The sequence below is a fragment of the Microtus pennsylvanicus genome, chromosome 2 (genome assembly GCF_037038515.1).
Source record: "Microtus pennsylvanicus isolate mMicPen1 chromosome 2, mMicPen1.hap1, whole genome shotgun sequence".
Taxonomy (NCBI): Eukaryota; Metazoa; Chordata; class Mammalia; order Rodentia; family Cricetidae; genus Microtus; species Microtus pennsylvanicus.
The window spans coordinates 143,405,136-143,427,690 of NC_134580.1; the positions used below are offsets into that span (position 1 = coordinate 143,405,136).

A 22,555-nucleotide genomic window follows, 5' to 3' on the forward strand; every position below is an offset into this window, starting at 1 on the left:
CATGCACTCTTAACACTGAGCTGCACACCAGCCCCATGTCCTGACAGTTCCTGACAAGTCTAAAAGATGAAGTCCCCCATAAGTTACACCCAGCACCCCAGAGCCAGCAGAGGCAGAACCCTTGACCTACACACCCTGTCCCCTTTCTCCTCCCAGTTAACCCCACAGCCCCAGGTTTCTGACCACGCATGCCCACATCCAGCCATCACCAGAGCCTGGCTGACACCAGGCCGGTTGCCTGAGTGCCGTGGCCCAGTTTTGCTGCCTGTAAAATGAGTATAGTAACCCTACCACCTATGCTCCAGGGTGTCACCGCAGACTAAATAGGTCACTGAGGAGAGCTCACAGTGTCACTCCTGGGACAGCACATGTGCTCACTGAGAGCCTGAGACCCTCACCTCCCTACTTCCTCCCTTTGGGAAGCAATGGCTTCTCTAACATGCTGCGGGTCTCTACGCTCTGCCTAGATGTGAAAGAAATGTCTCACAGGGACATTGTCTTCTAAGAGAGACGCAAGGCACAACCCTCCTCCCTGAGTGTTTTCTTTTTGGGGGAGAGGAGGCTCAGCCCATGCCATGGCTCCATCGCTGTAGTATCTGCAGCTGGACCCTGCTGTCTCTCTTCTGCTCACCTTAGATGTGTCATCCTGGGGTCACCACAACCACAGCAGTCCCCAGGCAGGTCACACAGCCACAGGCAGCCCACGGATGCCCTTGACTGTGCAATCTATAAAGTTTTGACTAAACTACTAATACCACACAAGGGGCCGGGTACAGAGGAGAGGACAGAGGCAGGATGATACAGGGGTGGCATCTCACAGGGACTCAGCATTCGCAAGCTGCCCCACCCCGCCTCGCCCCGCCCTTCTGATAAAAAGTCTCATACAAGCTGCCTCCCACGTACACAGAAAATGAAGAGGAGTCTACATGGACGGACAGGATGACATCACCTTACACAGTCGGATGGCAAACAAGGATCTCAGCTAGTTAGCCCAACCAGGAAGAAGTGCCATGGGATGCATGTGGGGGTCACAGGACAGTCACTGGAACTCAGGCTGTCAGGCTTAGCCACAAGCCCCTGCCAAGCCATCTCACCAGCCCTCACTTTTCTTTTTATTGGGTTTGTCATTTGGGTCATCTCTGTGGGGACAGAGATTAAGAAGCTTATGAACAAATAGTCCCCAGCCACCTCGGGGCAACCCACCCCCAGGCTCTACTTCTTCTGGAGTCTCAGTCAGGGGAGCCCATCCACTCCTCTCTCCCACACAGCTGAACCCCTACCCCCACACCCAGGGTTCCATGAGCCTCCGCAGATTCTACCCACACAACAATTCTACCCTGACAAATGACCATCAGCAAGACCCACTTCCTGTCACACATCTAAAAAGGAAGCTGGGAGTCCTGAGCTCACAAATTTATCACAGAAGACCACACAGACGACTGCCTGAGGGGCGCTATGCCCCAGCCTCACCAGGAAGGGGAACCCAGCTGGCTTTTCTCCCCTCTCCTGTAGGGATTCAGAGTGAGTGACAGACTGAAATTCCACAGCCTGACAGGAGGAGCCACCTAGACAGGAGTCTTAGCCCACAAAACTGAGACGAGGGGGCAGCCAGGTTAGATGGCAAAGTTCTGAGAGGGCCCCGTGCGTTCTCCAGAATTCTTGAATCTGCATCCGAATGTGGTAGGGTTGCAGGTGTACCTACCACGTCCATTTACGCCGTGCTGAGGCTGGAGCCCCGGGCTTCCTGCCTACAAAGTGAGCGACCCCACCGAAGGAGCCACCTCCCCAGCCATAAAGACTCCCAGCTAAAATCTGCTTCCCATGCTAAAACCCGGGGTGTCCCACACTTCATTTTACAGTGAACACAGTCTAATCAATAAAGTTTTAAAGAATAATCCACCTAGTATCTTTTGAAGAAAATGAACAGACTCCAGCCTCTGTAAGCTCATGTTGGGCTTTCAGAGTCACAGGGCCAGAAGAGGTATGTGAACTTTGGGTGCAGAATGGCAAGCTTCCTCTGGACTCAATATCCAGCCCCCTCCCTTTCTGGAACTTTCCATGGCCCAGCCCTGGAGGAGTGGTGTAAAAGCCCTGTTGAGCTCTGGAGTACAGGCCTCTGTGATCCCGGAAAAGCGAAGAGGTTTCCTCTATCTCTCTCTTGATCCCAACCACTATCATATCTGCTCCTATTTCTGAGGCCAAGCTGAACCCAGCTTCTCACATGGCCTCCCAGCCACAAGCCTCAGCCAACCGAACTCAGTGGTGGCATGATTCTCCGGCCAGAGTCAGCCAGAATCTTCAGGGGAGCAGGACTTGGGCTCCAGTGAGCTGGCAAGAGGATCAGAGCTGACTGACGTCACAGTAGGTGTTGCCATGAGGAGAGAATGTAGCCAGGGGCATGGGCACCAGCTGTCTCTGGGAGTGAGAAGTCAGGCTGAGCCAGCCACGGACATGCGGGTGACAAGCAAGCCCTTGAAGCAACTAAACAGCAACGACCTTGCCCAGGTTTTGAGACCTCACCCTGACACAGATAGAATGGAGTCTCCTGCATGGTGTTTCCAAATCCTCCATCTTTGTGTCAAGTGTTGCTGTGTTTCTGTCAAACTCAGAACCCAGAACCTTGCCTGGCCCGTAGCAGATGCTCAGTAAACATACATTAAGTGACCAGTACATGTGCCAACATGCACAGAGCCCTTTGAAGGGGTCACCCAACTCCCTTCTTCCTCTCAGCTCCTGCTCCACATGGGCAGTGAGAACCTGAGTTTTCTGTCTTCTTCCTGCCCGCCCCCACTCCCAACCCCTCCCACTACGGCCTGGGCCCCTTGTGTTCCAGCTGCACCAGCCTCTCTGTCCCTCTCAAGTGCCCTTCCTCCTGGGCTCCTGGGCACAAGCTGTCCCCAACCCCCAGTGTCCTGTGCCCTCAGCCCCAGCCCCTTCCTCAGAGAACTCCATTGACCTCTGCCCCCTCCGCAGTCACTCCTGTTTTACACAGTCTTCCCCTCACAAAAGAAGCACACGACTCCTTGCTCTTCCTGGATTCAGAGCCACGCCAGCAGATGGAACCCCCACCCCCATCCCCAGCCGATAGGACAGACTTTAGCCTCCCTGGCTGCTACAGCTGGAGTCCATGGGAGAGATGTCAGAGAGAAGGCAGTCTCTTGTGAACCTCAAGGCCCTGGCCAAGGGCTGTGCAAACACAGGGGTGACTGTGATGGGGACAGGTGCAGCTGGAGTCCATGGGAGAGATGTCAGAGAGAAGGCAGTCTCTTGTGAACCTCAAGGCCCTGGCCAAGGGCTGTGCAAACACAGGGGTGACTGTGATGGGGACAGCCAGGATCTTAAGAGGCCGCAAGTGGAATATGACTGGCAACTTAGCTCTCCCGCTCACCCAGTGGAGCGAATGCTGGGAGGAAGAAGGGAACGGGCATCCTCAGTACTCCCCCAGCCACTTAGGGTCCAAAGCCGGGCTTACCCAGGTCCACCAGAAGCAGATTGCCCGTAGTAGATCCCAGGCAGTGAGACACAACAGAGGCTTTCCCACAGATGCCCCCCGAACCAGCCAGCTGTGCAGTCACAACACATGTCCAGCCAGGACTTGGGCTGACCACCTTTAGAGGCAGATGACAGAACCCAGTCCGCACCAGTCTGTACTGGCGCCATGTCAGAGCAGAAGTAATAACACAAGCTATAAAGGGGGAGGTAGGCTAAGGGTCTGAGGACAGGAAGAAACTGACCCTAGGGCTGCCAGGTCAGAGCACAGGCTGTGTAGGGATTTTTCTTTCTTTCTTTTTCCCCCCTTCTCTTCTTGGCACGTAATAGATTAGTCGTACAGAACAATGGGTTCCATTGTGGCTTTGTCCTATCTGTGTATCAAGGGCTTTGATCAGCCAGGAGTCCCGAACTAGGGGAACACACCCAGTGCACTTGGGGAGAACTTTAGCATTTGGGGGTTCTGTTTGTCTGGTCTCTACTCCTGATTTCTAATTTCTAAGGAAGTTTCATCTTTAAAAAAAAAAAAATACGAGGTCTGCCTCTGTAGCCTTGGCTGGCCTGGAACTCACAGAGATCCACCTGCCTCTGTCTCCTGAACAACCAAGCTTAGCAAAAATCTGCATTTTCAAGAATCCCCTCCCCTCAAGGGTGCTAATGAACACCCTGTCCAGGTCTCTACCACACAGTAGCTCTCCTATAAGATAGATACAAATAAACAGTTACAGTAACTTAAATTCTGGTTAACTGAACTGTGTGGGTTCACCAGTCAGAACCTAGACACCTATGATACTTCCTCGTTAACCAGATTGTACAATTTGAAGAATATTTCTATTCAACTACTTTGGAGGGGGGAGGAATATCACACTTCTGTCCCTGAACAAATCTCTGGTTTATCTGCAAGTCACAGAAATAAAGAATGTTGATCAGGAAAAAGCAAGCAGAAATACTCGTAGTTCTAACAGCTCTGCCAAGTCCTAGCAATCTCTCCATCAGAAAGAAAAGGAAGGACCATCTTCCAGATGGACATTATGTTTCCTCACCCTGCTCTGGAGACCTCCCCACCTCCAGACTGCGATTCACCAATAGGCTCTCAACACTCACAACATCACACATCTTTCTCCCTCCGAGGAGTAAGGAAATGAGATGTCCTTGGCCTCACAAACAGCAGCAAGGCAGAGTGACGTCTCCTGGTGACAAGTGTAGGGCACAGAAGTAAGAGAATTTGAGTCCATACCTGCACCACAGGGTGGCCTCCTGTCGGGGCTTTGACAGCACCACGGCTGCCCTCCGTCTCATAGTGGGCCCGGTGATGGGGCTTGGGCTGGACCTCGATCCGCAGCTCATAGGACCCTGACTGATTGGAGAGTGGCCACTCTAGTGGAGGAAGGGATGCAGTCACAGGGATGCTGCGGGGAAAACAGACTGGGTCACGAGAATGTACAGTCTAATCAGTCCATCTGTACACTAAATATAAATGGCCCCCTTTCTGGAAACTGTGCCCAGGGGTGGAAGAATAAAATTCTGAGGGCCAGAAATTGCTTAGTCACGATGAGGGAGGTCTGCACAAGCCAGAGGACCTCTGCTTACTCTCGTTCTCATCTAATGAAGACAGCGTAGCTGGCTTCCTGGGGGATGAAGCTAATTTCAATTTGTGTTGGTTCCTGATGTTTCCAATGACTGTTATGGCTTCTCCTCTAGGAATCATGGAAAACCCAACATTAAGCTCTCAAAACATCCCTCTGCCAGAACGCTTCCTTTTCCAAAGGGCAAAGGGCATGTCACCGCTTCATCACAGGCTTAAGTACTTCTCTCTTAAGTATAGTCTGCTATAGTCAAGTGGCAAAGAGATCAGCAGATAGTGAGAGTTTCTATTTTTTATTATCTTGATTAGCAGTGCATTTGGGGGTGAGTTCAGGTTCACTCACAAACACTAATTGATGAGCCATTGAGCAATGGGTTCTAGAAGCCAAGAGAGAATCTAGCTTGGGTATGCGTGAACCAAACCACGTGAACCCAATGTGAAGTGAAAAGGGACAATCAATATCATGACTAGGGTTCCATACCCAAGTTCAAATTCCAGCTCCAACACCTACTCCCCTGTAACTCCCTCAACTTCACAGTTTTCCTCAACTGTGAAGTGGGCATACTGAAATCCTATGAGGATCATAGTACCAGAGTAGTCAATGACCGTTAGCACTAATGGTTTTCCTTGAAAAACGCACATGCGTGTATAGGCATACACACCATACACATACATATACATGCATGTACACACATGTACATGCATATACACATGTACATGTGCACACACTATACACATATACAGAGATATACATATACACATACCACACATATCCTTATACACACAGGTACATACTCACACACACCACACACACACATGGACATGTACACAATGCACACAGACACCCATGCCACACACATGCACAGACACATACCACACATATACATATGTACACATGTGCATACACACACCACCACACATGCATGTACATGGACATATAAATACACATGCCATGCTCATATATACATACATACCACCTGCACATGGGGCACACATACACACTATATATACATATATATCACATGTACAGAAACATATACCATACCATACACATATATACTATACATGCACACCAAAACACACATACATGCACACATCACACACATACACATCATTTTCTATGGACTCTCTGATTTGGCTATGGTGTCACATACAGAGATCAAACTTGAGGGCAGGCCTTAAGTTTCATTTTCCTGGAGTCTCAACACTGCCCAGCATATGCAATAGCTACTCGACATGGCTTAGAATTATGTTGTTAAAGTGTCAACCAAGGTCTTGAAATTCTGCCCAAAACCGTCCTTCTGTGCCTCAGAAAACATAAAATGTTACCTAAGTTCACAGAGTGAGACACAGATTGGGCTCCGACTCAAGTCCCCTGGCTCCAAGCCTAGGATGTGCTCGCATCTCCACACTGCTCTTGTCTTACCCACTTCTAAATGTGCCTGAGAAAGTCTCCATGGAGTGACTTAGAGCCAGCCTGACATTGGGTAGGATCTCAGAAAATATTAAATGGGAAGGTGAGATAGATGCCAGGGTGGATGGATGGATGGATGGATGGATGGATGGATGGATGGATGGATAGGTTGGTGGATGGATGGAGAGGTGGATGGATGGACAGACGGACGGATGGAGAGGTCGGTGGATGATGAGATGGATGGATGGATAGAGAGGTCGGTGGATGGATGGATGGATGGATGGATGGATGGATGGATGGATGGATGGGTGGGTGGATGGATGAGTGGGTGGGTGGATGGATGAGTGGGTGGGTGGATGGATGGATGGATGGGTGGATGGATGAGTGGGTGGAGAGGTCGGTGGGTGGATGGATGGATGGATGGGTGGATGGATGGATGGATGGATGGATGGATGGATGGGTGGATGGATGAGTGGGTGGAGAGGTCGGTGGATGGATGGATGGATGGATGGATGGATGGATGGATGGATGGATGGATGGATGGATGGATGGGTGGGCGGGCAGTTTCATTTCAAAGACTGACACATTCAAAGGTTCTCTGAAATGGCACACGCATGGGTTCTGAGGGCACACCCTGATGTGCACTTACAGCTTTCCCGCTCAGGGCAGCCTGTGAGGCGCTGACTAGCACAGCCAGGTTTCACCCACTCAATTCAATGCAATGCTCTATCAGGGAAGTTTCCGTTTGCTAAAGCAAGTACTGTGTGGGTAGCACAAGGGTGATGGTGACAGCTAGGCCATCTGCGCTTCAGCTGTCACAGAGGGCAGAGAGAAAAGGAAGCACATGTCCCCCTCAGTCACCTCTTTCTCCTCAACACCCAAATAAACACTTTTTAAAATGCCAAATAACACCAAGCCAGGTTCACACGAGGAAGAAAAGGGATGCTACACAGAGTTCTGCTGGCACACAGCAGGCCTCCTTGGACATTGGTGGTTACCGATGTCATCATTGCCACTCCATGAGATTAATCTCCTGGCACATGCCTGTCAGCAAAGAAGTCCATCCTAAAGGTCCCCTCATCAGCAGAGAAGTCTGTCAAAGCTAAAAGTCCCCTCATCAGCAGAGAAGTCCGTCAAAGCTAAAGGTCCCCTCAGCAGCAGAGAAGCCCTTTCTAAAGGTTCCCTGTAAAAACTCGAGAGTCAACTTGATCTCTGGAATCCCCCAAGAGACAGACCACTAGGTGTGCCCAGGTGATCTTGATGAGATTAAGGTGGGAAGATTCACCCACTGTGAGAGGCACCACTCCCTAGGCTGGGATCCTGAACTGTATAAAAAGGAAAAAGCACGTTGAACACAAACATCTGTCTCTCTCTGCTTCCTGACTGTAGTTTTTTATGTGCCCTGATCAGCAGCTTCAAGCTCTTCCCACTTTCACTTTCCCACCGCAATGGGCGGCACCCTCAACCTGTGGGCCAGAGTAGACCCTTAAGTTGCCTTTGTTGGGGTGTCTTAGGGCAGCAGCGGGGAAAGAACACGATGACAGCAACTGTCCCTCTTCGGAGTGCTCACTCTGAACGGGCTCTAAGCCAGGACACTGAAGTGTGTTGTTTTATCTAATTCTTAAAAACAGTCACTATGAGGTAGGCACTACTATTATCCTTATCTCTCAGGAAATGAACAAAGTCCCAAAGAAGGGCTCAGTAAACGGGGTTGGGGTGGGGAATCCTGATTGATTAGTGATGCCTGCTCTGGGAACAGTCGAATTATAATTGTTTATCAGTGTCTGTCACAGGCACAGCAGACGGTAGCACAACGCTCACGCTCGCTCACACACACACACACACACACAGAGGCAATGGGTGGCAGAGCCAGGACACACATTCAGTCCTCACATGTCCTCACACGTCCCAAAGCCTCTGCCCCTGTGAGCCACACTCATTGCTTTGGCCTGCCTGGTTTTTAAGCTATTTGAGGATTGAGCCCTGTGCGATTTATTGTTCTTTGGGGCTCCTCGTCTCTGAGAAAAATGCAAAGGCAGCACAGATGTCCTTACACATAGCTCCTCTAAGAATAAGGAAGGGGTGTTCCATACTGGGGTCCACACTGCTCTATGAGGGAATCCAGCACATAGTAGGGACTTTATAAGTACTTACCGAGTGAAGATGATGTGCCCTAGGGGACAGCCATCAAGCACTTAGTACAATAAACCCCACAACCACCTGCTGTAGCAGAGACACCCATGGGCAAACTGAAGCTTAGGGAAGTTAACGTCCTTCTCGGTACTTACAGCCAGCAAGTGTCTAAGCCAGGATTTAAATGACACCCGTGTGACTAAATTCCATGTAAATATCAAGAAAGCCAACAATTAGAGGGCGCTTGGGCACACACTGTTCTCAAAGCCCCACTCACCTGCAGATGGGAATGGCTGGCACCAGCTGCTTGGGCCAGCTGGGTGGTACCAGCAGGATGGACTCAGGAGCGGAATTCCTCCTTTCCTCCTGCTCACATGGCCCCAGGAACTCCACAGCTGGGTAGATGTGACGGGCCAGGCCCGCCTTGGACGGGGCGGTGGACACGGGAGTCGGGTCAGGACTGGTCTTCCATATCTTGGAGGGGATCCCGCAGGACGAGTCAGTGGCCAGGCTGTTGAGGGCTTCCATGAGAACACCAGAGCCAGCCGTGGGAGGGTACCCAGCAGACCCAGCGGAGATGCCGTCGTCCTGGGGTGCCACGTGAGGCGAGGGCTGTGGCGAGGGGCTCCGGGAGCGCTGGGGTGAGGATGTGGGCAGAGGGGCAACCAAGGCCTCTGCGCACGAATGCCTCCGCTTGGCACCGGGTGAGGAGGAGCGGGATGCCGGACGGGGCACGGGCGAGTGTCGGCCCAGGCAGTTGTCCTCGGCGGCGTGGCTGGTTCGAGGTGACATTATTGGAGAGGTTCTGGGGGAATAATGAGTAGGGATGTTTTGAAACTGGAGACACACTTCCTCGGTCCCGGCGTTATTGGGCGAGACGCAGGGCGAGGTGTAGGGGGAGAAGGTGTCAGAAATGAAGCTGGCAGAGGAGCCGCTGCTAGCGGGGCTCAAGCAAAGCGGCTCGCGGTAGGCCTCAAAGCCGGGCACTGGCAGTGTGAACCTCGGGCTGGCAGCCATGCCGGCCAGGGCCAGGGCCGGCTGCTCGGGGGGCAAGCCGGCATCTCTCCCACGGAGGGCCCCCCCTGCCTGCATCAGTTCGTGGGATGGAGTGATCTCGATCCGAGGGCTCGGGCCCGAAGCCCCTGCTGGCTTGGCAGGACTCAGAAAGTTCTGGAACCCTATCCTATCCGGCTCTCCAAACCGGCTGGGGGGCTCGCCAGAGAAACTGGCGAGGGGGTTGACTGGCTTGAGGCCATAGTCCTGGACATCATCCGGGTATGCGATTCCAGAGGGTGAGCTGATGGCCTTATGTGCGTTCTGTTCTTCTGGAAAGAGAAGGGGGGAGGGGGGTCTTTAAGCCTCTAAAGTAGAACTGGGGTGCAGAGTTACAGTCACGGATGGGCATGGTCTTCTGTCACTAGCTGGTCTTAATACCCCGCCATGGAAAACCCTGAGCTTGCCACAGGTAAAATGAAGCCTGTGTGTCCCAAATTCCCTCAGGAGAGTCCAGAATGACAGGCACCATGACACCAACTGTGTAGCTGGCTGGAGTGTGGACAACAAACTGGCCTAGCAGCCAGCGTCCACGGTCAGACCTCAGATCACCCCTCAGAAGTGCATTTTAGGGGCTGGAGAGCTGGTTCATTTGCAAACTGCCAGCCATGAGAGTATGAGAACCCAAGTTTGATCCCTAGACCCTACATAAAGTCAAGCATGGCAGTGCACGTCTGTAACCCCAGCACTAGAGAGGCAGACATGGGGATCCCCAGAGCTCAGTGGCCCAGTAGTGCAGCCAAATCAACAAACTCCAGGGGGAGACCCTGTCATAAGAAATAAGGAGACCATTTGAGGAAGACATCAATATCTGGCCTCCATATGCATGTACACATATGTACGGGCACACCCATGTACACCGTGCACACCTGCATGAATGTGTCTCTGCACACAGGCACAGTGAACGTTGTTAAAGTGAATTTAGTATCTCCCATTGCTCACAGCAGCACAGACCCACAGCTGAACCAGGGCTGCAATGACCTCGTCATGTCACATGTATGATACGGCAAGACATGTATGATGCAGAAGGCAACAGGGCCTCTAGGGTCCATGGAGTCTATGTCTGAGATGTCCACACCCAAGTGCGAGAGGCTTTTTCGAACCAGGGTTCCCTGCTCTTTCATATCCCTTTATAGATGTGGCCCAGGAGGGGACAAGAGTCCCCAAAGACATGGAATTTGCAGACTCACAATTCCTTCAGAGGAGCCCCTTGAACCCTAAAAGTCAGGATCACAGCTACAGGGTCCCCAAACTGTTAATAGGAGGGAATACAGAGCGACCTAAACACCTCTTTAGCATCAGGAGCCATCTTGGGTTTTTCTGTCCCATCTCAAGGGCCCACCACTGATGAGAGTGTCACTCCAGCAGAACACGTTACCCAGTCACCTCACTCTGTCCCTTGATGTCCAAGCCTGACCCCCTACATTCCTTGCTAGGGAATTCTGCAGAGCCACCAAGAGATGGCAGTCCCCACCGCCCCTCACTGACTCTTCCCCCAAGCCTCACCCTTCTCCATCAGTAACGGGGGCAGCCTTGGCTCCTCCACTCTCATGCCTTCTAACTCAGCCACCAACAAACCTTGACCTCTGACCTGCCAACACACAGCCTCAGTATTCCTGGTAACACACGTCCATCTTGAGCCAAGCCCCCTCTTCTACCTCAGTCTCACCAAGTCCCCTCTGTCCAATGTCCACTCTAGAAACTGCCCTTCAGTGTTTCCTCTGGCCCTTTAGATAGGGCCTGAGGTCATCATGGGCCAGTCTGTCCCTGCCACCAGCTGGTCTCATCACTCCACCTGTGCCCAATGCCCCCCAAACAGCTCAGCACCGGCCCCACTGACCTCTTTTCCAGAACTAGCCGCTCGGAGTCCTTGAGAGAGCTGTCTCCTCTCCCTTCAAGATCTTCCTAGGAATGTTCCCCTTATTCTGTGTATCTGCTCTGCCGGCACCTCCACAGACTGCCCTCCTAAAGATCGTCTCCAGCCTCATCTCCTTCGCACCCACTGCTGGCTCCCATCGCTTCGGATACATATGTGTTTAGTGAGCCTGTCCTGCTAAACCAGGGCCAAGCAAAACACACCCCAAGGGCCCACATTTTGTCTGCTGATAAAACCACCATGTCTATTCGCATAGGGCCTAGCTAGGGCTTGCCTCTTCACCGGAACAGCAGAGCTGAGAGTTTTGGCAGGGTCTATATGAACCACAAATCTTAAAATATTTACTCTCTGGCCCTTTATGGAAGTTGGTACTTCTCTTGACTCTAAGCTCTGCCGAGGTCGGGTCCACATCTTACTGTGGGTTAGTATTGTTTGCCTGGCACCCACCACTGCGCCTGGCACTTACAGGCCTCCACACGTGCGAAGTGACTGAATACATAAAAGAATCATGCCCAGGGTCCCACAAGCCAGGGGTCTCCTGCTCTGGGGAGCTAGGGTAGCCGCCCTGGTGACTCTTGGCATTTCTGGACCTTTTCTAGGCCACAACAGAGGGAGTGTATTCCAACTTAGCTGAACTGACCTCAGAATGCCCAGATGGTACTGCCATTCCAGGTGAGTGCTCCCATTCCAGATGAGTACTCCCATTCCAGATAAGTGAGTGCTCCCAAAGGGCTGTCCACCACTAATAACATGAGGACTTGGGCCAGCATGGTTGGGGTCGGTCTGTCCACCCTTAACCTCTCCTCTCTTGAGCTCCAGGCAAGGCAGGGTTTGGAAGAGACCACCTGCTTCCTTCTGGCCTCAGGACTTTGCAGTTTTCTGTTCCCTCTGCTTCAACAGCTCCATTCACCCATCTCTGCGGCACTAAAACCCACCCATTCCTGCAGGCTCTGCCACTGTCCCTATTCTCCCACAGCTCACTCTTCCCAGGGGTGCCCGCTCTAAACCCATATGTCTCCCAGTTCTGGGGAAGTAACTGTGGCATCAGCCGGTCTCCTAATCAGAGATGCCATGAAGTACATCGAGCCTCTGCTTCATGGGAGCTGGGACGAGATGGGCCCTCAGCAGAGAGGAAGGCATCCCCATAAAAGCCACCTGGGACACTGACGGCACTCCTTCAAAATGTCACTGCCCAACCCACGAGGCAGATGATGTCATCTCTAGGGAGGGGTGACTGAGTAGGTAACATCCATCAAAATCCCAGATGCATCCCAGAGTCCTTAACACCATTCTCAAAACTGCATCCTATGCGGACACTCCTATTTCTGGGAGAGGGATAAGGGGTAGGTTAGTGTCTGCAGCTCTGGGGCTGGGGGAGGCTCTGGCTCATCCCAACAGTGACCAGGAAAAGTCCCCCTGCACCAGACAGCAGTGACCACTGAGATTCAGTATCAAAGAAAGAGCAAGGTGAACATAAGGTGGGGAGGGGCACATCTGTGGCGGGTGGGCACGCACACGCAGAAGCCGGAGGAGGACATCAGGTGACCTGCTCTGTCACCCTCCACATTGTTCCCTTTGAGACAGGTTCTCCCACTGAACTTTGAACTCATCTGGTGGCCACCAAGCCCCAGTGATACTCCTATTTCTACCAAGCAGCACTGAGGTTGCAGGAGCGTGGAGCCATACCCCACTCTTTTATGTGGGTACTGGGATCTGAACTCGGGTCCTCACGCTTACCTACTGAGCCATCTCCCCAGCCCTGCAAAAAGGAAACTTTTTGATTTGTGTATTATGTGGAGAAAACAAACTTAAATTTCCCAAACATAATTAGCTTCTGTGGGGCAGGTGGCAGGGGTAGAGGTGACATGGAACATAACACGTGACAGTGAAACTCTGCTGACACGGAGGGAAACAGAACCTAGCCCTGCTCTGCCACTGACTGGCTAGTGGCAGGAGAAAAGTCCCCACCCACTCCAGGCCCCGCGGCCTCGCTTAGAATGGGGGAAGAACACATCTGACTCCCTCACGGCTTCTCTAGCTTGGGTCTGCAGGGCCGGAGTTCATGCAATGCACAGTCAGGGTGAAGGTACATCTGAACCTGAACTGGCACTGCGTGTGCACATGCACACACCCCTTCCTGGCAGACAGCACACAGTACAGATGTCTAACCTATGGGCCAATTGGCATCAAATCCATGTTCGGCGATATTCTGATGAGCCCATTCCCTTCAAGCTGACCAAACCGGGAACTCTCCTGCACAGAGATCCCAGTCATATTAGAATTCTCTGCCTCAAAAACACAGCTCAGGATACTGTGAACAATCCAGACACACATCATGGGGTATGGTAGTGCCCATAATCCTAGCGCTCGAAGGCTGAGGCAGGAGAAATACTGTGAGTCCAGAGACAACCTGCTCTACAGAGTAGGATCTTGTCTTAAGAAACACACAGATACAGATACAGACACAGACGCAGACACGCAGACAGACACACACACACACAAGCACACACGCATGTGCGCACACAGACACACACTGCCCAGGAGCTCCGAGGAGCAACTGGCTACGCTGAGCCTAGTATCGCAGTGTTTACACTGATTTAATCCATCCTGGTGGCAATTTCCTTCCCACCCCCCTTCTTTTCTCTCCCCAAGTCTATAAATGTTTAACAGCAAGCGCGGGCGTGAGGGTAATGAATAGCCTTTGCCTTCTCTGGGATTTGACAGCAAATCTCACAAATGGCAAGTCATTAACATCTTTCTGTGAGTAGCTGGGATCCCCACTCTTGGGCTCTTTGGAAACAGCCCATGTGCCTGGCTGGGTCTCACTGCTCTCTCCTGCCCAGCACCCAGATGGAAGCCAGCGTATCTCAGAACCACACCTTGCTGCCAATTTTCTCAGGAGGGTTTCCGTAAACTTCTTTGCATGATCTTGGCTGTAGGTGGCATTGTCAATATGTATTATGTACTTACTATGTTTGCTCAACTCCACTCTGTTTTTAACACGTAGTGTGTGTGTGTGTGTGTGTGTGTGTGTGTGTGTGTGAATGTGCGTGCAGGTGTTTACAGAGGCCAGAAGGAGGGCATCAGAGCTCTCTGAAGCTGGAGTTAGAAATGGTTGTGAGCTAGCTGACATGAATGCTCTGAGCCTCTGAAAGAACAGCATGTGCTCTTAACCACTGAGCCATTTATCCAACTCCACGTCACAACTTTTATTTTGAAAGGAATGTTTGCACCATTCTGGGAGGCTGAGGCAGGGGCATCGCCTAGTTCAGGGCCTGTCTGAACTACAGAATGAGTTCAAGGCAGGTATGGACAATTTAATGAGACCCTATGTCAAAATTAAAAGTGTAAAGAGGACTGGGGGGGGGGGCGGGTCCGGCACAGGGATGGAGCACTTGCCCACCATATGTGAGGCTGTTTAATCTGCAGTACTGCATACCTGGCCCCCAAAAGGGGACCATATTCAAGCAGGCCACCTAGGCAAAGGCTCTGAGCCTGCATTTCGCCTCCACCCTCCCACGAGCTTTTTCCTTGACGTATAATTTGTGTGGCAGGCAGAGGTGGCTGGGTTCTGTCAAACGCTAAACATCTTGTTTTGCCAGCACCATCAGGACAGCGTGGTGTTCTGTGACCCTGCAAAGTGTGCCCATGTGACGGGGTGCAGGCATCAGAAGGGGAGCCTATGGGTAAGAAAGGCTCTCAAGACTTAGCAACACACCACTAAAAGGCCATTCCTCCCAGCTCAAAGAGAAAGCAGCATCTAGAGGGAGACAGCGTGGGGCTGCAGAGGTGGCTCATGGTCAGAAACACTGGCTGCTCTTCCACAGGACCCAGGTTTCATTCCCAGCACCCACATGGCAACACACAACCATCTGTAACTCCAGTTCCAGCGGATCTGGCACTCTCTTCTGATCTCCGAGGGCACCAGGCACAAACATAGTGCACAGACAAAACATAAAACAAATATTTTTTTTTTAAAGAGGCCACAGCTTTCTCTATGTGCCATGCACTCATGGTGGGCTACCTCTATGCCACCTGCCATGAGAGATGCCTGGGCCTATGTCAGTCCTCAAAGGAAGGAGGAAGGCGGGAGCCATGACTGCTCTGGGTCTTCTATCTTGTCCTTTCCCCAACACACACACACACACAGACACAGACAGACATACACAGACCACACACAGAGAGACCACACACATATACACACACAGACACACACACACACACACACACATACAGAGACTACACATATACATAGAGAGAGGGGGGGGGAGAGAGAGAGAGAAAGAGGAGAGAGAGAAAGAGAGAGAGAGAGAGAGAGAGAGAGAGAGAGACCGCACTCAAAGTTACCCTTGTCCAAAATTCCCTTCCATGCCTCCAGCTCCCTTCTCCTGGGCCACTGTCTATCAAGACAGAGGTGCCTGACTAGCCAGACTGAACTACAATAGCTTCTAAGCTCAATCCTAAAGAGCCCTATGGAGAAAGCCACTAACAGACTGTCCCTCCACTCCAAGAAGGTGAGCTTTTTGAAGTCTATTATTATTATTACTAAAAAAAATGCAGGGCTGGGGTAGCTAAAGTACTGGGAATGGGCCCACCACCGGAGCTAGCACGTGGCATGCATTTAACCCTCACATCTACACGAGTGGCCTGGACAGCTGCTCGCCTTCCACAGAGGAGGAAATGGGGCACAGAGAGCTGATTTCACCTACCCAGAGTCCTTAGCGGGATCCGATGGAGCATACCCACCGTGGGCTGGGGATTCTGGATCTACTACAACCTAAGGATACTCTGTTGCAGGGGCTGGTGTGGAGCTGAGCAGTTGCCCCACCCACCCCAATAGCTGGCCACCCAACTGTCCCCTTGCCTTGCAAGGCCAACTGAAGCTGAGGCCCGGGGGCTCTGGGCTTTGCACCTCTGACGCACACTTCCTGCACTCAGCAGAGGCAGAGTCTGCCTGAAGCCTGGCCTGTAGGCCACACCCTGGGACCTGAGGAAGCCACCTCCGGGAGGGGTATGCCTTGCTCATTCTGGTCCCTCTGACTCCTTACAGCTTCTGCTGGCCATTTGGTCTACTGACACCTGAAGCTGTCTCTCACCAGGTTCCTGGAGCTCACTCAACACCTGGGCGCTGAGAGGACTTGGGGAGCCTCTGCCAATTTCCCCGGAAACTGCCAGGGGCCAGGTCAGCTACTCACAGAGAATTCTGCACCCCTTAGTTTTTGGAGGGTCACACGGTGTCCAAAGGACCCAGGACCCAGCCTCACACCCCTGACATGAGACCCGAGTACACTCTGTTCTCACAGGTAACACACGGGGCAGCTCTTCTCCGCCACACAAAGCCCCACGCATGTGTACAACAGACACTGGGGAAGTATTGTAGGCAGCAGCTCTGGCTTCCCCTGCTATGGTTTCCCTATTCGATTGACAGCGTCACTCACGCTAGCCCCAAGCTCTTCAAAAGCATTTTGTAAAAGAGGAAGGAATTTTATAAAAACAAAAACGGACTGGTCAGCACTTCAAGAATTCTCTTGGCCTCCCAGACAGCACTGACCTCTGGAAGTGTGTGAAACAGCTAGAGAAAGCCTCCAGCACTCTCCCTCCAGGGACTGGTGCCCCTCACCCCATCCCCCAGCTGCCTGGGAGTGCAGCCACTGACCTTGCCAAAGTCTCAGTGACTCAGTAAGCTCCTTGTCATAACAGAAGTGTTAAGAGTCAACACACCTGTGCCATTTGCTCTCTATCAAAGACCACCACACACAACCAGCATAGATCAGTGGGGGTTTCTCACAAGAACACTAGGAAACAGGTAATACAGCTTTCCCCATTTTACAAATGGGGAAAATGAGGTTCAGAGAGGGTGAGTAATCGGCCCAAAGTCACACCGCTTTTAAGCTGCAGAGCCAAGACAGTCTGAGGTAACCTGGCCCTTCACCCACCCCCACAACCACTGCTGAGCACCACTTCTCGTGAAAGAGACTATTTCTGGAATAGTGACATCTTAACTACGACACAGAGAAGTGAGGGGCCCCAGGACAGAACCTGCTGAGGGCCACTGTTGGCCTAACAACCTAAGATCCCAACTCTTTTCTTCTAGAATGTTCTCAGTCCTTCTGTCTGCCCCAAGAGAGAGTTAAAACCACACTGTAGCCACTCAGTGGTCTCCAGCAGCCACTCCCCTTTCGTTTCCTGCCAGCTGCTCATTCAAGAATGGACCCATGGTCAAGGCCAGGATGCCACTCACTGCCAGGTTGCTGTCCAAAGAGAAACCTTTGGGGAAAAAAAGGAAACCAGGGTACACTATAGTCTCAGAATTCGAGACTCTGAGGCAGGAGGGTTTCTCAGAGTTTAAGACATTGGGTTACATATTGAACTCCAGGTCAACCTGTGACCCTGCCCCAAAATAAAATCATACATACATCACACACACACACATACAACACACAAACATACACACCCACACAGACACACACTAAAGATACACACCCCATACACTCCATACAGACCACACACACACCACACATACAACATATACCACACACATACACATACATCTCATACAGAAACATACTGACACACAATACACACATGCACACATATACACAGACACACCACACATACCACACACAGGCACACACACACAGATACACCATACACACACACAGCACAGACACACACACAGACACACACCACACACAGACACACACACCACACACAGACACACACACCACACACATTCCATATACACCACACACACCATACAGATATCCACCTCACACATACTTCATACACACATATACCACACTCACATCTCACACAGACACATACGCACACACAGATACACGCACACACAGACACTCCCACACAGACACCACACACACATACATACCCATACACATACCACACACCACGCATACAACACACATCCCCCATACAACACACACAGAGACAGAGAGAGGGAGGGGGAGGAAAGAACGCCGTGAAAACAATCTTTGAAGTGTCTAAAAAGTCCAGGCAGGCTTTTAGGAAGTGAAATAGAAATGACAAAAATAGAAACCTCACTAGGGAGCCTATAGGAAGTGCCTGGGGGGAGGGGACATAGCCCACAGCAGGATGGGCTGCAGATCTGGGGGTCCCTGCCCAGACTACTCCAACCCACCCCTTCATGAGCTCACAACTGAGGTCTAGCTCTGCGGCATCACAGCCTGTCGCATGGTAGTGCCCAGATACCACAGCCAGGCAGCACAGACTGGCAGCAAGGAGAGGGAACAGAGGCCTGTGGCTCCCCTAAACTCCTGCACATGCGGCTGCAGGAGCCCCACAGCAGGGCAGGAAGGCAGCGGATTTCCCATCTGGCTGCCTTCACAGTCTACAGGGAGAAGCATTTGCAAGAGTCACCAATGGTCTTTAAGTAATGAAGGGGACTCTCAACTTCCCCCGCGTCCCCAAGTCTCGGGCCCCCTCCCTCTCCACACACAGAGGGCAGTGGTGACAGGATTCCCCAAAAATGAGTCATGTGTGTAAAGGAGAGGATCCAGGTTGTCACGCCCTTTATTCAGAGGTGACACACACAGACGGGCCCTGAAAGTTGAGAAATTCCACCCAGATCAGTGGGTCCAAGAACACCAGAGAAGGCGAGGGGACGTTTACCCTCTTGTCTCGCCAGCATGGAGGTGCTGGCACAGGCTTCCTGGCACCCTCTCATCTTCTCTGACCTTGTCCCAGAGAAGACAGCTGTCTGCCTTCACCAGACAGACAGAGGCAGCTTCGGTAGTGCCTCCGGCAGTCTGCCACCAAGCCAGGCGCCAACAACGACGCTGACACAGGAGAGGATGGTCCCAGAGCAAGGAGGCTAGCAAAGCAGCAGCTGGCAGGATGCTTGCAAAAACATGGTGTCCTGGGCTGCTTTGGAAGATGGCTGGCATGTGTGCCCTGTACGACTCAAGGCCTCCCTCAAGCAGAGGGCCAGGGGCCATTTGGCAGTTGAGGTATTTGGGGGTCCTCCTGTCTTCAGGAATCCTAGTCACCTTCCCGCTTGCCGTCTTTCTGATAGCTGGCATCCACCACGTCATCAGCCTGCATGTCTTCCCTTTCAGGCACTTATAACAAGCGAGGAGGCTGCTATTACCAACACCTTACTGCAAGGGACGGGGAAACTTGAGGTTCAGGTGCAGGGAATCCCCCAAGGTCACACACGCAAAAAATAGACATTGCTGATGCCGCATCACTCAGTAATACTGAAGCTACCACACACACACACACACACACACACGCACACACACCCATACACACGCACACATACCCATACACACGCATTCACACACACGCGCGCGCACACCCATACACACGCGTGCACACACGCACACACACGCACTGCCTCACTTCTGTTGCTCAGTGTCAAGACTAGGGTTCTCCTGTATGGCTCAGTAGGTTTCTTTCTCAGAAGTGGGGGGGCAGGGGTACTGCTTCATATCAATACCCCTCCATTTCCTGACCAGCCACCCTCCTTCCACGGGTCCTGGAGAGCAAGCCTGTGATCTGGAGAGCTGGTGAAAGAGCTTCCTCAGCAAAAGGAGAAGGGAAGATCTGGTCAGAAGAATTCACCAAAAATAGCCTTTAGATAATCCTCCCCCAGAAACGGGACTCGCCATGACACGGCCCACCCACTCCGTGGCAGCCAGGCAGGAAGGGCTGAGGTTAGACAGCCATAGGCTTCCCTGCAGCCTCTGCCCACCCTAGCTTCCCCTCCAGGAGCTGAGCCCCCTCACTCATTCCCGTCCCTCAAAAGCCTGACTCCTGCAAGTAAAGCTTCTGCTAGGTGACCATGAAACCATGGAACTCAACCAGAGACTCAAGCACCAATACCTTACTGACAGGATGTGTCTTATTTATGCCCCCCCCCATACAATATGGGTTCCATGTTTCCAGAGGTGGGCATGCCTAATCAGCCCCCCTGCCCTGCTGCCACACACCCACACACCTGGTCATTAAGACATTCCTCCCAATCCACCCAGCAGAGGTGACATCACCCCTGTGGATTTCAGACCTGCAGCCCACTGGCTGAGGATTAGGCAGGCAAACACCCCTTTCCCTAGGCCTTTAGCTTGACTGCTCAAGCATTTCAGTTAAGGGGCTCCCCTCTCAGGGAGCGGCCCCCTTTGCAGGCATCCCCCAGCAGCTCTGTTTTGATAAGGCCCTGGCAAATCCCGTGCTTTGCAGGCCGCTTTCCTGCCTTTGCTCAGGCAGAGCTCAATTAAAATTCACAGGGAAGGGCTGGCTGGGAGAAATGTACTTTATTAACCGAAACAGGCCCTCTTCCAAATCCTTAGATTAGAAGGCAGGCTGGGCCCCAGTACCCGCTCAGGAAAAGGAACTCTTCCCGCTCTGCCTCCAGCTCAGCCTGCTAAAAGGCAGCGAGAAAACACATTAAAAGTCCAGGGCACAGGGCTTTGGAAGTAAATGCCAAGGGATATGGAGCCGGCTCAGTTGGTAAAGTGCTTGCAGGGCTGAGCCCAGCATCTGCATTAAAAAAAAAAAAAAAAAAAAAAAAAAAAAGCCAGGCATGGTAGAAGTGCATTCTCATAATCCCAGCTCTGGGGAAGAGAAACCAGGCAGAACCTGGGGTTTGCTGAGCAGCCAGACCAGCTAAACTGGTGTGTCTCAGGTCAGTGAGAGACCCTGCCTCAAAAATAAATAAATTAAATTAAATTAAACAGTCAGCAGCTCAGGAAAGTTAGCCTCTGACCTTCATGTGTGGGCTCACACATACGTGTACACACAAGCAAACACACACATGCAAAGGCACGCATATACACACAAACTACACGCCGATCTATAAGAAACAGAGAAACATGTTCCCCTCCCCAAAAAAATCACAGGGGTGAGACATCTAGCAATATCCAGTGCATAGAAGGGTGGGGGGGGACCTTATTTCCTTTATTTCTTTAATAGATAAACATGAAGAAAATAGGCTGGGGCTGGAAAAATGGCTCAGTACTTAAGAGCACTGGCTGCTCTTCCAGAGGACCCAGGTTCAATTCCCGGCACCCACATAGCAGTTCACACCTGTCTGTACCGCCAGTTCCAGAGGAGCTGACACCCATGGCAAAAGACCAATGCCAGTAAGATAAAAATAAATAAATAAATAAATTTATTTAAAAAAAAAGGAAATTGGTAGGAATTTTCAAAGGGCGAAGGGAGCAATGGTCAAGTCAACCACTCCCAATACAAGGGCCTTCAGGAATGGATACAAACAAGTTAACAGCAAAAGCCTGGGAAACAAACAGTGAGGCCTGAATGGTGGGTAGCTGATGTTAACTATTTTAGGTTAGCACCAGGCCTGTGCGTTGACTGTCTGCGCTCTTGCCTTCTCTGTCTGTAGATCCAACAGCTGTGCATCAGAAATGTTGGGGCTACAACACCTGGGGCCTGGGGATGTGACTCAGCTACAGTGTGGCCCTAGCATGCAGAGGCCCTGGGTTTCATCAGCAATTTTTCATAAACCATGTGTGGGATAAGCTTGGCTCTAAATTTGACACACCTGGGAAGAGGGCCTTCTATTGAAATTCTGCCTCCATCAGATTGGTCTGCGGGCAGGCCTTTGGGGCATTTTCTTGATTGCTAATTGATGTGGGAGGCCTGGTCCACGGTGGGAGGGGCCACCTCTAGATGGGTGGGCCTGGGCTGTACAAGAAGAGCAGCCAAGCAGGACCGAGGAAGGGAGCCCTCATTGCTCCCAGGCTTCTGGCCCAGCCTCCTGACTTCCCTCAGTGATAGACAGGGACTGGGACTTGCAAGTCAAACAATCCCTTCCTCCCCGAATTGCTTCTGGTCAGCATTTTATCACAACAACAAAAGCAAACTAGAACACTGGTTGTGAAGTACATCCCCGTATGCCAGGACTTGGGAGACAGTGGCAAGAGAACCCTAGGTTCAAAGCCATCCTCAAATACTTCGAGGCGAGTCTGGGCTACATAAGGCCCTGTTTCAAAAACAAACAAAACAAAAC

The 22,555-nt window shown here is 51.8% G+C and overlaps 1 protein-coding gene across 4 annotated transcripts in view; it reads right to left on the bottom strand.

Moving 5' to 3' along the window:
- Nfatc2 (nuclear factor of activated T cells 2) overlaps positions 1-22,555 on the bottom strand; it is a 111,126-nt gene that overhangs the window by 80,919 nt on the left and 7,652 nt on the right. For 3 of the 4 annotated variants that reach the window (XR_012909740.1, XM_075963159.1, XM_075963161.1), the window contains exons 2-3: positions 8,899-9,946; positions 4,727-4,898 (exon numbers count right to left, since the gene is read on the bottom strand). Coding sequence is in view for 3 of the 4 variants with exons in the window: in XM_075963159.1 (XP_075819274.1) it covers positions 4,727-4,898; positions 8,899-9,946 (1,220 nt within the window). In the remaining variant the exon portion in view is untranslated. The remainder of the gene's footprint in view (positions 1-4,726; positions 4,899-8,898; positions 9,947-22,555) is intronic. The other variant, XM_075963160.1, reaches the window with a different exon arrangement.